This window comes from Pseudorca crassidens, chromosome 4, assembly GCF_039906515.1.
Source record: "Pseudorca crassidens isolate mPseCra1 chromosome 4, mPseCra1.hap1, whole genome shotgun sequence".
Classification (NCBI taxonomy): domain Eukaryota; kingdom Metazoa; phylum Chordata; class Mammalia; order Artiodactyla; family Delphinidae; genus Pseudorca; species Pseudorca crassidens.
Window position 1 is genome coordinate 124,907,566 of NC_090299.1, and position 15,912 is coordinate 124,923,477.

A 15,912-nucleotide genomic window follows, 5' to 3' on the forward strand; every position below is an offset into this window, starting at 1 on the left:
TAGCCAGCAACATGGGAGGAAAAACCGAGGTGCAATTCCAGAAGACAGTTAAGAAACACAGGGAAAATCAACTGTCAAATGTCACTAATAGAGACCAAGTAAAATGAAGGCCAAGAATGAACCACTGGACTTAGCAACGACATCTGGTAATCTTGATGGCAACAGTTTCCTTAGACTGGTTGGAGCAGATTCAAGAAAAGTAAAATTAAATACAAGAAATATGGTTAACTCTTTTGAACTTTGCTATAAGGGATTTGAATAGGGGGATATCTGGAAGGGCAGAGGATTTCTGTATGCTGATAGAACTTGTAGAAGGAATATTGATAAAGGTGACAACTGGTGGAGCCCAGAACTTGACTAGGCAAGAGAAGGTGGAATCTGATGCTTGTCCTTGCATAATTCACCCAGTTACAAGAGGGAAGGCAGAAAAAGTGAGAAACACATGCATAGATGGCAGGGTAGAAATAATAGGCATTGATGAGGTTCTCTTGTCATCCGTTCTCAAGAAGCAAGGTCATCAGCTGAACTGAGAATGAGAAAGTTGGAGGTTTGGGAAGAGAGGTATAGAACAGAATGGGTGACCGACTAGGAGGAAATACTGGATAGTGGGCAGCATTAAATACCCACTTAATAGGAGACCAATAACCAATTTCTCTCTCTCTCTAGCCAACTTCAGCTTGACCATTAAGGGATACAGTGGGGCATTTACTGCTAGAGAAAGGAGAGCATTTAGATTTTTAACCCCCCCCCCCAAAAAAACCCAAAAACCCAAATGCCAATGAGCTCTTCCGTTTCTCCTATGCTATCAGTCTAGCACAGTGGTTCACAAAGCATGGTCCCTGACCACCAGCATCACCTGAAAATTTGTTAAAAATGCAAAATTTCAGAGCTCACCCTAAAACTACTAAATCAGAAACTCCAGGGGCAGGGCCCTGCAATGTTTTAACAAACCTTCTAGATGATGTGAGAACCACCTTAAAAACTTAACTCAGGGCTTCCCTGGTGGCGCAGTGGTTTAAGAATCTGCCTGCCAATGCAGGGGACACAGGTTCAAGCTCTGGTCCGGGAAGATCCCACATGCCGTGGAGCAACTAAGCCCATGTGCCACAACTACTGAAGCCCGCGCCCTAGAGCCCATGCTCCACAACAAGAGAAGCCACTGCAATGAGAAGCCCATGCACTGCAACGAAGAGTAGCCCCCGCTCGCTGCAACCACAGAAAAGCCCACGTGCAGCAATGAAGACCCAACGCAGCCCAAAAAAAAAAAAAAAAAAAAACTTAACCCATGTAAGGAGGTGTTTCCTTTTATTCACCATCTCTAACACGTCCAAACCATTCCAGGTGAAAACAGATCACTACCCTTTCTCAGCTACTTAGTAACTAAGAGCAGTGAATAAAATCCACACAGAAGGTCAGAAAAATTCACCACATTACTATCAAATCAGAACACCTGACTATTGTCAGAGTGATCAGAAATTAAGTATCACAAATGAGGTCTTTTATTTGTCACCATTAAAAGTCTGATTTTTAAACAGATTCCTGGACTGGTGGCTCATATCCATCAGCTCGTTCAACTTTAGCACCTGTCTCGTCCCCAGTAGCTTTTCCAGAACTACTACCTTCACCATGTAGCTCCATGAGTTTTCCCACTAAAAGGAAGAAGAAATTTTGTTAGTTATAGCGTACCATATGTTGAAACAGTTATCTTCAATACTATGTAGGCAAGACAAAAAAAAGTGCCATCACCTGGCCTCAAAACAACAACATAAAACCACCAAACAATGTATTTGTCCACACAATTTTTTCTTTCAGGAATCCTGTGGTTTCTCACTTACATTCAAACTTGGGCTTCTTCAGCATTTTTACTTTTCTAACAAAGACATCATGGAGTGGATAAATAGATTGGCAGGCCTTTTCTATGTCTTTTCCAATGCTGTCTGGAATCCTGCAAACCAGTAGTGATAAATTAGAATAAACCTACACTTCATTTAATCCACAGTAATCCTCATTCTGTTATTGCCCTTTCATAGGTGAAGGTTAAATGATCTGAATTATACACCTAGTTAATAGCAAAATTAGCACTTGAGCCTTTTGAGTCCAAGCCTTATGCCTTTTTCATACACCCCTCTTAGCCAACTGCATGGGAACATCAGAAAAATGTTAACAGTTTTATCATCGGACATCATCTGGGACCGAAACATTTTATCATCACTATTCCCATACGTTACTGATTGTGAAGAGTTTATCTATTCAATGCCTCTTCTAAGGCAAAGGCAAGTCCTGGGCTTCAAGTCTCACTGCCAGGAGAGACCTTCATCCAAAAAAAGGATAAATAAACCAACAAATAACATTTACTGAACACTTAATATGCTTTCATTTCAAGAGATGCAGATAGACGGTTTCACAGATAGAATTAAACATAGGTCTGACCCCACCTTGTCTCATCTGAGGGTTGTGTTGTGAGGGAAAATACTTACAATTTATTGACCACCTCTTTCAAGTCATTTGTCTGCACCTCTCGGGTCATGATTTCCATCATCTTCTTGCGGATCTGGCGGACCTGCTGGTGCTGGGCATAAGAGGTCTTCCGAATCTGATTGTTGCGTTTTTTAGTAAAACCCACACAGAAGAGACGAAGCAAATAACCATCGGTAGTCTTGACATCAACATGAGCTTCAATCATGGTCTAGTGAAAAAAAGATGCGCCAGGTTTTAATGTTATCTATTTTTACCTCTCAAATCTAATTTAAAGAAAAGTGGGGCTTCCCTGGTGGCGCCGTGTTAAGAATCCGCCTGCCAATTCAGGGGACACAGGTTCAAGCCCTGGTCTGGGAAGATCCCACGCGCCGCGGAGCAACTAAGCCCGTGCACCACAACTACTGAGCCTGCGCTCTAGAGTCTGCGAGGCACAACTGAGGCCACACTCTAGAGCCCACATGCCACAACTACTGAAGCCCACGCACCTAGAGCCCGTGCTCCACAAGAGAAGCCACCGCAATGAGAAGCCCGCGCACCACACCTAAGAGTAGCCCCCTCTTACCGCAACTAGAGAAAGCCCGCATGCAGCAATGAAGACCCAACACAGTCAAAAATAATAAATTTTTTTAAAAAAAAATTTTTAAGTGGAGGCCAAGTACTCATTACACAATATTAAGTATAACATAAATGACTAATTTACAGAGTTAACCTCCTTGAAGTGAACTTACCAACAATTACCCCAAATTCTTACTATCCTCCATATCTAATTAAATAAGTACGGAGTCCTCTCAGCTGTCTTCGCCCCTCCCCTCTAGGTAACTTCTCTATCTCATTATCACTATCTCCCCACAGCAACACCCCCTTTCACATATACATGCCTTTTACAGACACTGCTCCTCCCCCAATCAATTAACTCTGCAAGGAAGAGAAAAATAGGTTTGAAGGGACTCTACAATACCAACATCTAAACCTATTCCATTTAAAAAAATGTGCTCTGAATAGTTGAAATTTTGTAGTAACACTAAATACATACGTTTTAAAATGTCCTTTATGTTCCAAACTAAAGCCACACTGAGGATTAAATATTCAATTTCACAACTATAATTTTTAAAAATCCATCATTAGTCTTACTACTACCTAAATTCAAGAAACAAAAACTAGGGCTTCCCTGGTGGCGCAGTGGTTGAGAGTCCACCTGCCAATGCAGGGGACACGGGTTCGTGCCCTGGTCCGGGAAGATCCCACATGCCACGGAGCGGCTGGGCCCGTCGTGAGCCATGGCCGCTGAGCCTGCGCGTCCGGAGCCTGTGCTCCACAACGGGAAAGGCCACAACAGTGAGGCCCGCGTACCACCAAAAAAAAAAAAAAAAAATTAGGTACCAACAAAAACTGAATTGCCTTCTTTGCATTTTGTTAACTTTATCTTAGTCTAAAAAAATGAATACAATACAATCATAGTGAAAGGACCTTAAAATATTTCCAGAAATGCAACTATAAAACCTTAGGAGAGTATCAGAAATAAATGTAACAAAATAATCATATCATACGAGACCGCAACATTTTGTCATCATTCCTCCCCACACAAAAACATCCCCAAACGTGATGGTTAGCCAGACACATCTGAACCATCATTTCCTGTAGATAAACCAATGGGTACTAAATGCTGTGTCAAGCTCTGTACTAAGCATGTTTACATGGATCTTTTATTTCATCCTCATAATTCCATGAGCTAATATTCTTTTTTTTTTTGGCTGAGCTGTGTCTTCATTGCTGCGCGCAGGCTTTCTCTAGTTGTGGCGAGCGAGGGCTACTCTTCATTGTGGTGCGCGGGCTTCTCGCTGAGGTGGCTTCTCTTGTTGCAGAGCACAGGCTCTAGGCACGCGGGCTTCAGTAGTTGTGGCTCGAGGGCCCTAGAGCGCAGGCTCAGTAGTTGTGGCACACGGGCTTAGTTGCTCCACGGCATGTGGAATCTTCCCGGTCCAGGGCTCAAACCCGGTCCCCTATATTGGCAGGTGGATTCTTAACTACTGCTCCACCAGGGAAGCTCCATGAGCTAATATTCTTACCTACAATTTACAGATAAAGAAACCAAGGCTTAACAAGCTTTAAGTTGCTTTCCAAAGAGAACATAACTGGGAAAAAGAGCCAAAATTTCAGTCTCACACTCCTATTATAGCACAATAGATAATCAAAACTAGCCCAATCCATCCTTTCACTATAAAATTCACTAGATTCTGATGTCCAAAGGTATTCTGAAGACAGGCAAAGCTAAAACTGCAAACCTGCACCTAAATGTTCTTGAACCAGCCACTAATCCATGCAGCAAAAAAACCCTGATAATCCAATATTAAATCTTGAATTTAAACAAATAACTAAATTTAATTTAAACAGCCTCACTGCTGTTGCTCAAGTTCAACAGTGCCAATCCAAGACCGCACACTTAATAACAGCAAGAAAACATCAAGGGCTTAAAATGAAATCTAAACCTCAAATGCACAACACGCTCCTTTCCTGACATTAAATCATGACATCTCTGGTCATGCACGGCACAGCACCATGCACTTTAGAGAACTTTTATTCTCACCTGCCATTTTTTGACCATGGAGCACATTTTGTCACGGGTAAGATCCATGCCATGGAAATTAGTCAGGCAGTTTTTGCCCTGAACATCCTCAGTAATAAGCTTGAATTTTCTAAATGCAACTTCATCATTCTGCAGATCAGCAAGGCTCACTTCAAACACACGACCCTTGAGGCCATCAGACGCGATTTCTATAAAACAAGAATCAATTGTTAATGTTAGGAACCACATAAGCAAAGTCAAGTTAATATTCAAGCATTAAGTTTAGAAACCTAATGATAAATTATAAAGACCTTAACTTCTGTCAACTAAATCCATATGGACACCAACGACTTACTGACAGGGCTCATTAGAACCTCAAAACTACCCATGCACATTTCATTGGTAATTCTAAAAGTGCCATCTTGCTTCTACAAGTGCTGCACTAAAAACAAGCCCCAAAGGGCCCAAAGCTGCAACCAGAGCTGACACTTCCTTAATGTATCCCACCACACAACGAAAAGTAGACCAAGATACATACATGTCTCAGTTTAAGAAAAATACAAACGAAAAATAATATACTCACTGGTTCCTTGAGTTCTCGTGACTAGTGTTTTCCCAATATTTCTTATATTGAACATAGCTGGTGCTTTCACATCATACCAATCTTTCTTAGAAAATGGGTCAACCCTGGATTTAAAAACATGCTTAAATTTTATCGCAGATCACATAATTTTTTTTTTTAACTTCCCTCATTTCAATTACTCTAAAAGGCTAACTGACATGCAGACACTGGTGTAAACTATTCCTCTTGGTTAGGTGAGGGGCGCATATGTAAAATCTAGTTCTTCCCACCATGTCTATTTCACTGTGCAGGCCTGACACTTTGGTAAATTATGCCACGAACATATACACTCCCACCCCACCCACCCACCCATCGGTGCTTCCACTACACCGGCAACACTGACTCCAAACAACATGCACGTCTCTTCAACTTTACTGGTACGTTAAGACACATACTGGTAACCCGGGCTCCTTACGGCCTCAAGCTATCAGGAGCGCCCAGGTTCCACCCGGCCCAAGCAGGGGAAGGACGCGAGGTCCCGGGTGGACAAAAAAAGTGCCTTTCACAACTCCAGCTCTTGGAAGGGCATTACCCGAGGAACTTACAAGTCCCGTGAGCTCACAAAACGGAACACGCCAGTCCCTAGTGACGGCAGCAATCCGACTCAAAAGGGGCGCGCATAAGGCCCACAAGGCCAGGAGGGAAGCAACGGGTCCGCAACAGAGCAGCACCCGGATCCGCTAGGCCGCGGTTCGGAATTTACCAACCCGGCACGGCCCGCGCAATCCAACTAGCATCCTCGCCATCCGGCCCACACCACGACTGAGAAACCGCCCGCCGACTCCAGTAGGACCCCCAATAGCGGGGGGGCACGATAGTTACCACTTACACTTTCTTCTTGGCTCCCTTTTTACCGCCTTTCGTAAGGCGCTTGTTCTTTCCGACCGCCATGGTGCTGTTCCGAGAGCCAAAAGGACGGAAATTACACTCACGCGAGATCTTAGGGGTACGGGGGCGGGACGCGCTGTCTACATGACCTTCGATCTTACGTTCTTCCGGCCTCAAGAATATCGCGACAACAGAGAGAGGCACGCGTCTGACCGTGGCTGCGACAGCGCCCTCCAGTGGGGGGAGTCTGCACAGCACGCCGCGGGCCGCTCGCTGCGGGGGCTGCGCTCGGAGGCGGTGGCGCTGGCAACCTGAGGTGCGGACTCCTTGGTTACCTGGGGTTCCCGTGGCTCCGACGCCCGGAAGTAGGTTTCCGTGGGAGGACGCCCACTCAGCATCATTCAAAGCTGAACTCACCTTCAAGCCTGTTTCTTCTCCAACAGCGTGGGATTAGAGATCAGACAGCAGATCTAGGTTCATAAGCTAATTTCAGTATTTAGCCTTGTGACCTGTCTGTGCTTCAGTTTCCTCGTATTTAAAATGGAGGCAGCAGTGTGATCTATCTCGTAAGATTGTTAGGATTAAATATGTATAACTTCTGAGATATTGGTAAGGTTCTAAGGTACTGGTAAGGTTATTGGAAAGGTTTGTTGATAAGGATGCTGGTTAGTGGAGTACGTTCGCTTTGTGAACATCCATCAAACTGTACACTTACTTGTGTACTTTTCTGTAAGTTTCTTATACATTAATAAAAAGTGTTGGATATTTTGTTTGTTTTAATGGAGTGAGTTCTGCTCATTTTTTCCCTGATGGACTATGGTTCCAGTGTTCCCTGATACTTCAATTTCTCAAGAAAAGTTTATTTTAATTGCAGGGGATAACGAAATACATTCTGGCTAGATGTGGCCTGCTAGCTTCAAGTGTGACGTCCCTGGAAAGCTGGCCCATACAGGCTTGGTACTCAGCCAGTGGTATGTTGAGTTCCCTTCTCTAACTTCCCGTCTGGCAAAAAAACCTGCAACCAAGCCAGAAACCTACCCCGACTCACATCACTCCCACAAGCCTTTGAGTCCTTTAATCTCTTCCAGTCTTTCTAACCTACATCCCTTACCTCCTATGACCCTCACTTTCTAAAACAATCTTCCTAAATCTCCAATCCTAGCCTAAAGTCTTTCCATTCCATTCATCTCAGTTGCTTATAGGATAGTCAAGTTCTTATTTCACAACAATGTGAATATACCTAACACTACTGAACTGTACACTTAAAAACGGTTAAAATGGTAAATTTTATGTTGTGTTTTTTTATCACAGTTATTAAAAAAAAATCAAAGTCCTTAGCTGAGCCTATAAAACCTCTTTCATCTTGAGTTACCTCCCTTTTCATCCTCTCCTTATCTTAGTCTTTAGTGGATACCCCAACTCTGGCCATCTGGAGCTATTTAAAATTTTCTCTTGCCTCCATTGCTTTTCCCCTCATCAGCAGGCAAATACCTGTGCATGTTCAAGACAGCTCAGCGTCATTTCTTCTTTCACTAAGAGGTTGATTCCCCAAACAGGCTTTCCCTCACACCTGCTCCCAGAAGACCTAACACTACTTAACTTGTTAGTAACTACAGATCAATGTGTCCCTTTCTCACTGTAAGCAGGAGGGCATACAGTACAGTCATTTTCTTATTTGTGCCCATTTCTTAGCACATAGTGGGCCCTCATAATATTTGTTGGCTGAATAAATAATAGTAGACAACATTGATGATATTCCCAGTCTTTTGAACTTGGTGGGTCAGTCTAAATTTTCAAAATAATTTTGGGAATCAACATGACAGCAATTTTAAAATTTCAACAATCTGTGAGACAAAACCAGAAACAACTTCCATTTTCTATTAGCCTCATTTCATTTAAAAATTATATTTTGACCCCCCAAATAAACATAAAAAACATATCCTCTAAAAAGTCAGTCCTTTTAAATAAATAAATCAGCTTTATGAAAAACTCCACAGACCTTATTTTTCTTGTCTCCTCGCAAATTAGTGAATACTAGTAACCAGTGGAAATCAATGAGTCCTTCCAAATATAATATTGAGTCTAATAAACTCTGTATTAATTCTATACTTACAGTTACCTTAACTAAATTTACTTCATATGTGGCACTTCACTAGCTTAAAAATTTCCCAATGGAAAATGTTATCGACCCCCAGGTCAGACTAAAAACTGAACTTAGGGCTTCCCTGGTGGCGCAGTGGTTGAGAGTCCGCCAGCTGATGCAGGGGACACGGGTTCGTGCCCCGATCCGGGAAGATCCCACATGCCGCGGAACGGCTGGGCCCGTGAGCCATGGCCGCTGAACCTGCGCGTCCGGAGCCTGTGCTCCACAACGGGAGAGGCCACAACAGTGAGAGGCCCGCGTACTGGAAAAAGACAAAAGCAAAAACTGAACTTACCTTCTACCTAAGGTAAGTCTGATTCCTCTTTCTGCCCAAGAGTGAAAGAGCCACAGGGGAGGCGTTAATGAAGTCAGCTGCATCTAGTTTATTCTGGAGAAACCAGCACCTAAGGGATTTGTCGGAGGTACAAATTTCAGTCCTCAACTTTGTCTTGTAATGAAAGGTTTTTTAAAAATAAATTGTATTTCCCTTACACTGTTACATTAAATGGTGCAATCATCAGTTTTAATTAAATTATATTGAATAAAAGATAGCATGGGAGGTGTGAAATCAGTTTATTGGGTCTCAACCATCTAGGAATTTCAAAATTCAGATAGAATAAAATGGAACAGAAAAACATGAGTACCTCAAACCTAGAAAGGTGTCCGTAGCATGTTATTAATTTTCTTTCCATCTGTGACTAATCTGTTAAATCCATCCAATGATTTTTTGAATTTTGATTGCTATGTTTTTTATTTCTAAAAGTTCCATTTCGTCCTTTTTCAGTTTCTGTCACTTTTTAAACTTTATTTTTTATTGAGGTTTCATTGCTTTATAACATCATATAAGTTTCATGCGTTCAATTTATATCACTTTGTTGTTCCTTATTCTTTCAGACATTTTCGATATAGATCTAAACCCAGTAAGCATAATTGTGATTGACATCTGAAGCGGGGTGGGCAGTCTTGTAAGACTGTGCCGTTAACCTGTCGAATTGAGATTTGAGTTAAATTGTAGGACACCCAGCTGGTGCCCAAGAATTGCTTATTGGTGTGGGAATGGCAGCTGCCCATGTTGGAATGGGTTCCAAAATTGTTGTAACATCATTTTCTCCCAGTCTGTAAACACCCCCGATCTCGTTTCCTTTTCTTCTCAGCTGCAGCCCATGGTTGTTCATGTAAACAACATACTTTTTCACCAAAACTCTATACTTCCTTGCAGCCTTAGCCTTCTCTGACCCTGCCCAGAAAACCCTAAGCCTAGTTCAATGCGTAATTAACCTTCCCATGGTAGTATTTCCCCCAGTTCTTTCACTCCTCCCTGTATCTATGACCTTGTGTTGTCCCCTCCCACACTGACTTTGGGCCTGATAGTGTTTCGTGCTTTAGTCAAGGGACATTAGCAACTCTGACTTGAGCAATGGCTTAAAAGATGCAGGCACATGTGGGCTTTGCTCGTTCTGCTCTTTGGAACACTGAGCTCACTAAGTGAAGAAGCCTGAGCTAGCCTGCTGGAGAACGAGAGGACATTTGAAGCAGAAATAACAAGGCCCAGCTGAGATCTTTCCAGAACAACAAGTCTACCAACCATCAGGTATTTGAAAAAGTCCATCCTAGACCATTTAATCCAACTGAGCTGGCCCAGAACAGAAGAACCACCCAGCTGACACATAGAATCATGAGAAATAATAAATGTTTGCTGTTTTAAGTCATTAAGTATTGGGAGAATTTGATTTGCAGCAAAAACTAGCATGTATTTTTCTCTACCCTTACATTTACCCTTACCCTCATGGTATGGTTAGAGAAGACTGCACATTTCAGACTGGAACTACTAGAAATTAATGGTATTAAAGGATTGGGTCCCTGAGAATCCTTTTTACCTGTCAGCTCCCCTTCCTGTTCCTCTCAATATTTCAGTTGCTCACCATGCTATTCCTGCCCCCAACTCAGCCTGTCCCCTGTCATTTTTATAAAATGACCTTGTCGCCTACTTCAGATAAGGTAGGGCTTGCAGGCTACAGGAAGGACTCAATGTCCTTCTGTGTGGGATGAGAAGCCATTGGAGGCTTTTGAGCAGTAGAGTGACACTGGCTGCTGTGGGGAGAATAAGCAAGAGTGGTGGAGCAAGAGTAGAAACAAGAAGTTAAACGAGATGATGGTAGCTTGGTCTAGGGAGATAGAGGAGGGAGTGCAGAGGGTGGAGAGCTGTGGAAACAGGACACTATTCATGGAGACCAAAATGGAAATGACTTCCCCAGGACTTCCCTGGTGGTCCAGTAGCCAAGAACTCACCTTCCAGTGCAGAGGATGCGGCTTCAATCCCTGGTCAAGGAACTGAGATCCCACATGCATGGGGCAACTAAGCCCGCATGCTGCAACTACTGAGCCCGCACGCCACAACAAGAAAGAAGCCTGTGCACCGCAGTGAAGAGCCCACACGCTGCAACGGAAGATCCCACATGCCAAAAGACCACAACGAAGATCCTGCAACCAAGACCCGATGCAGCCAAATAAATAAATAAATAAATAAGTACAATAAATACAATAAAATGCAGATGACATCCTCTGGACTTGTGAAGTGCAGTTGCCCTGGGTGGAAGGACATAGCAAAAATTCTGATTATATTTTGAAGATAAGAGCCAAAAAGATTTGCTGATGAATTGATACGGGAAGACAAAAAGGAATCAAGGATAATCACATTTTACTATAATGATTTTTCTTTAAATTGGTGCTTACCTACCCCATCCCCTTCTTAGAAGAAGGCAGAGACAGTCCTACATATCTCTCTTTGTATACTAGTCTCGAATGAATGAATGAATGACTCAGTCAATAGATGAATCCTGAGTAATATTTTTGCTTTATGTCAGATTACACATTTTTGTTGGAAATTTAGCTTTTCTCCTTTCTTTTCTATTTGCAAAATGAAGTAGTACGTATAATGAGTTCTCATTGTAGAGGTGTTCCAGGTGTGATTATGAAAATGTACTCTGTTTTCTCCCAAAGTACAATGATCAGAACAGTACAGGTCAACAAACTATGATCATCTGGCAATGAAATAAGGAGCTTTTGAGAGAATGAAATCAATTATGTCACTGAATACACTGTTTAGTTCAGTTGACTGTTTTTTTCCATAGTAAAACTTCGTCTACTGAGGAAGTAGTACTGTGATTTGCATTCCAGCTTAAGCTCATCTTGTTGCCAGCTGGCACATTTTGTTGCACTGCAACAAAGGATCAGCTGGATTCTGCTGCAGAATATCTTATCGGGCATGCCAAACACATTAAAGGCCTGGAAATTTTCTTGAAGATGCTCTTCAGAGTTATATAAGGGAGATGATACATTTGAAAATAAGAAAATAAAGTTTTGGAAAGGACTTTAAAAAGTTTAAAGGCCACGAGGTATAGTGGGAAAACATGGATTTTGAAGCCAGACCTGGTTTCAAATCATTGCTCTGTCACCTACTATGTGACTTTATATTATAGTCTTTGTTTTCTCACCGGTAAGTGGGAATAATACCTACCTCCTTGGTAGGTATTGGTAGGTACTTGTAAAGTTTAAATGACACAATATACAATGGAAGCCTAGCACAGGGATTAACACATAGTAGACACTCAGTAACTGTTAACTCTTTTTCTCTATCCAAAATAAATGTCAGATTTACTATCTAGCTTTGTCTCAGCTGCCCACTCACACTCATGTCAATACCTCGCTGTCCTCGACCTTGTTAAACATCAAGGGTCGCTCTCGTTGGAGCCATTTCCCCTGCCTAACTCAGCCTGTGTGGTTTGCTGTGGATGGCAGACAGGAAGAAGGAACTTGTCCAGGGAGCAAAGCAAGACAATTGAGAAGGAAGGCTGAGATTGTATCTGTGCACAGTGATATTAGTGTCATTGCAGAAGTACAGTAGTACAATCAAACAGGATTCCTTATTACCATTGCTATCACTAAGGACAGCACACATCCTAGGGACACTCACATTTTTTGTTGTTGTTGTTGATACCCATACAGCCATTGCTGCTGGTTTTAGGTGGGAATTGAAACGACTTCCCATATACTGTAAGAGTATAAGTAGTGGAACTTTTCTTCTGGACAACATTTCACAAAGTGAAAAGCTAGGATAGAATCTAGTATTGTCACTATTTGGTATCATGTAGATCTGTGTTCAGTCTCACATCACATAGTAGTTTGACTTCAGGAAAGTTTTTAATCTTTCTGAACTTGTCTTCACCTTACTCTGTTAGTGGGAAGTTGAGTTCAAGGTCGCCATGCTGTACAACTCCAGGGAGCGCCACTCACGTAGATTGCACTGGATGTTAAGCAAAAACTTGATTCAGAAACTGTTACAAGACTTCAATAATAGTGACATAAACAAGGTAGAAATGATTTGTTACTCATGTGGCAGTCCCAGTGTATACAGTCCGGGGTTGATACATAGGCTCGATGATATCAGGGATTCAGATTTCAAGATTTCATCAGTCTTATTATTCTGCCATCCATGATACATTGCTCTCATCCATGTAGCCCAAGGTGAAAAGTTAACATTTCGTCCAGCAAGAAGAGGGAAAAGCAAAGAGGAAGGCATGATTCTTTCCTTGAAGAATACCATCTACAACAGTGCTCCCCAACCTTTTGAGCACCAGGGACCGGTTCGTGGAAGACCATTTTTCCACGGATGGGGGTGGGGTGTGGGGAATGGTTCAGGCGGTAATGTGAGCAGTGGGGAGCGATGGGGAGCGGCAGATGAAGCTTCACTTGCTCGCCTGCCTCTCACCTCCTGCTGTGCGGCTTGGTTCCTAACAGGCCACGGACCAGTACTGGTCCACGGCCCGAGGGTTGGGGAGCCCTGATCTCCAAGTTCTTTTTTTTGTTTTTTTTTGGCCAAGCTGTGCTGATTTTCATCAGAAACTTAGTTCATAAGAACTGAGTGGGATAGTGAAAGTGGTGGTAAGCAAATTTAGGTGAGCAGTACAGATGACCCCAACACAGCGTCCAAATGACTGAGAGTCATTTTGAACTGTCACTTAGGGGATAAACCAGTGGTACAGGGAAGAAAGGATCTTGGTTCTGGAGGGAATTTAGTCTGGGCCTAGGTGGAAATATTTTGTTTGTTTGTTTGTTTTTAAATTTATTTTATTGAACTATAGTTGATTTACAATGTTTTGTTAATTTCTGCTATACAGCAAAGTGATTCCGTTATACATATATATATATATACATATTCTTTTTCATATTCTTTTCCATGATGGTTTATCACAGGATATTGAATATATTTCCCTGTGCCATACAGTAGGACCTTGTTGTTTACCCATCCTATATATAATAGTTTACCTCTGCTAACCCGAAACCCTCACTCCATCCCTCCCCCTTGGCAACCACAAGTCTATTTTCTATGTCTGTGAGTCTTTTCCTGGTTGATAGATAAGTTCATTTGTGTCATATTTTAGATTCCACATATAAGCAATATATGGTATTTGTCTTCCTCTTTCTGACTTACTTTGCTTAGTATGATAATCTCTAGGTCCATTCATGTTTCTGCAAATGGCATTATTTCATTCTTTTTTATGGTTGAGTAGTATTCCATTGTATATATGTACCACATCTTCTATATCCATTCATCTGTCGATGGACATTTAGGTTATTACCATGTCTTGGCTATTGTGAATAGTGCTGCTATGAACATAGGGTTGCATGTATCTTTTTTTTTTTTTTTTTGCGGTACGCAAAAAAAGGCCACCGTTGTGGCCTCTCTCGTTGTAGAGCACAGGCTCCAGACGCGCAGGCCCAGCGGCCATGGCTCACGGGCCCAGCCGCTCTGCAGCATGTGGAATCTTCCCGGACTGGGGCACGAACCCGTGTCCCCTGCATCGGCAGGCGAACTCTCAACCACTGTGCCACCAGGGAAGCCCTGCATGTATCTTTTTGAATTATAGTTTTGTCCAGGCATATGCCCAGGAATGGGATTGCCGGATCATATGGCAACTCTATTTTTAGTTTTTTGAGGAACCTGCATAGTGTTTTCCGTAGCGGCTGCACCAACTTACATTCCCACCAACAGAGTAGGAGGGTTCCCTTTTCTCCACCCCCTCTCCAGCATTTGTTATTTGTAGACTTTTTAATGATGACCATTCTGACCAGTGTGAGGTGGTTAGGTGGAAATATTTTTGACTAACAGGACAGAATAGGTCTATTTCTGATTTTGTGGGTCAGAAATAGAGAAAGGTACTTTGACAAGAGGGGAGTAAACAGACAATGATTTTAAGGCAAATGCATTCACTCACACATTTATGTATTTATTCATTCATTAGTGGTAGGTACTATGAGATCAGGGGGGTATAAAACATAAGCTCTGCCCTCAAGAATCTTACGATCTAGCATGCTAAGGAGATTGAGTAATGTAGTCCTGTATACTTACATATGACCTAATCTGTACACAGATTCTACTCAGTGATACCTTCAAATGGTACAGTAAAACAGCAATATATGTACCACCATAAAGTCCGTGTATAGTCCAGTCAAATTATGAAGACTTCAGAAACATTATGCATGTTGTCGGAATTCCCTGACGGTCCAGTGGTCAAGACTCAGTGCTTTCACTGCAAGGGACCCGGGGTTCAATCCCTGGTCGGGGAACTAAGATCCAATAAGCCCCTCAGTGTGGCCAAAAAAAAGAAACATTATGCATATTGTTTAAACTTTCGGTCAGAATAAATATCCACATACAATTTTCTACCCTCAGCTCCTGAAGTCTGTATTGCAAACAGCATGGACATCCTCTTAAGTAGAATCTCTGCAGTGATGTTCATTGTAACAAGATTTTTACTTGTAAATCGGATATTTATTCATTCGATAGTATTATCCAGATACATAGTGTGACCTTTATCCTCTCAGTACGTCCTTTATTTTGAGACCTTCCCCAAAACTGTGATAACTGTGTAATTTGCAACTAACTAACATGCCTTCAATCCCAACTTCCCCATCAACTAGTCCTGTAATCACAGGCAAGTCACTTAATCCCTCTGAGCTTTAGGTCCCTGCAAAATGGAGATAGTAATGCCTGGCCTATCTACCTGGCAGGATTATTTTCATACTCTCATAAAAGTATTAATAAAAAAATACAGAGAAACAGTGTTTTTTTTTAATTGCTATAATTTCAGACCTTGAGCATATATCAGCATCCAAAGTGGTATTTAAATTGCCACCTAATTTTTCTGGGCTTCTTGAAAGATGAGCTCAGACTGAATTTCTCTTTTTCTCTGCTAACCTACCACACAACTTCATGTT

General features: G+C 42.1%; 1 protein-coding gene and 2 non-coding genes across 3 annotated transcripts; all 3 read right to left on the reverse strand.

Annotated features, from left to right (window-relative positions):
- Positions 1–1,476: 1,476 nt before the first annotated feature.
- On the reverse strand, positions 1,477–6,644 carry RPS3A (ribosomal protein S3A). Its single transcript, XM_067736699.1, has 6 exons — positions 6,493–6,644; positions 5,625–5,728; positions 5,063–5,250; positions 2,478–2,686; positions 1,836–1,945; positions 1,477–1,649 (listed from the first exon to the last, which is right to left on the reverse strand). Exons 1-6 carry the CDS (start codon positions 6,552–6,554, stop codon positions 1,528–1,530), a joined length of 795 nt encoding a protein of 264 aa, XP_067592800.1. The 5' UTR covers positions 6,555–6,644; the 3' UTR covers positions 1,477–1,527.
- On the reverse strand, positions 2,146–2,216 carry LOC137224213 (small nucleolar RNA SNORD73). Its single transcript, XR_010943302.1, has one exon. It is a non-coding gene; the product is annotated as a small nucleolar RNA SNORD73 (small nucleolar RNA).
- Positions 3,987–4,053, reverse strand: LOC137224214 (small nucleolar RNA SNORD73). The gene has a single exon (XR_010943303.1). It is a non-coding gene; the product is annotated as a small nucleolar RNA SNORD73 (small nucleolar RNA).
- Positions 6,645–15,912: the final 9,268 nt, after the last annotated feature.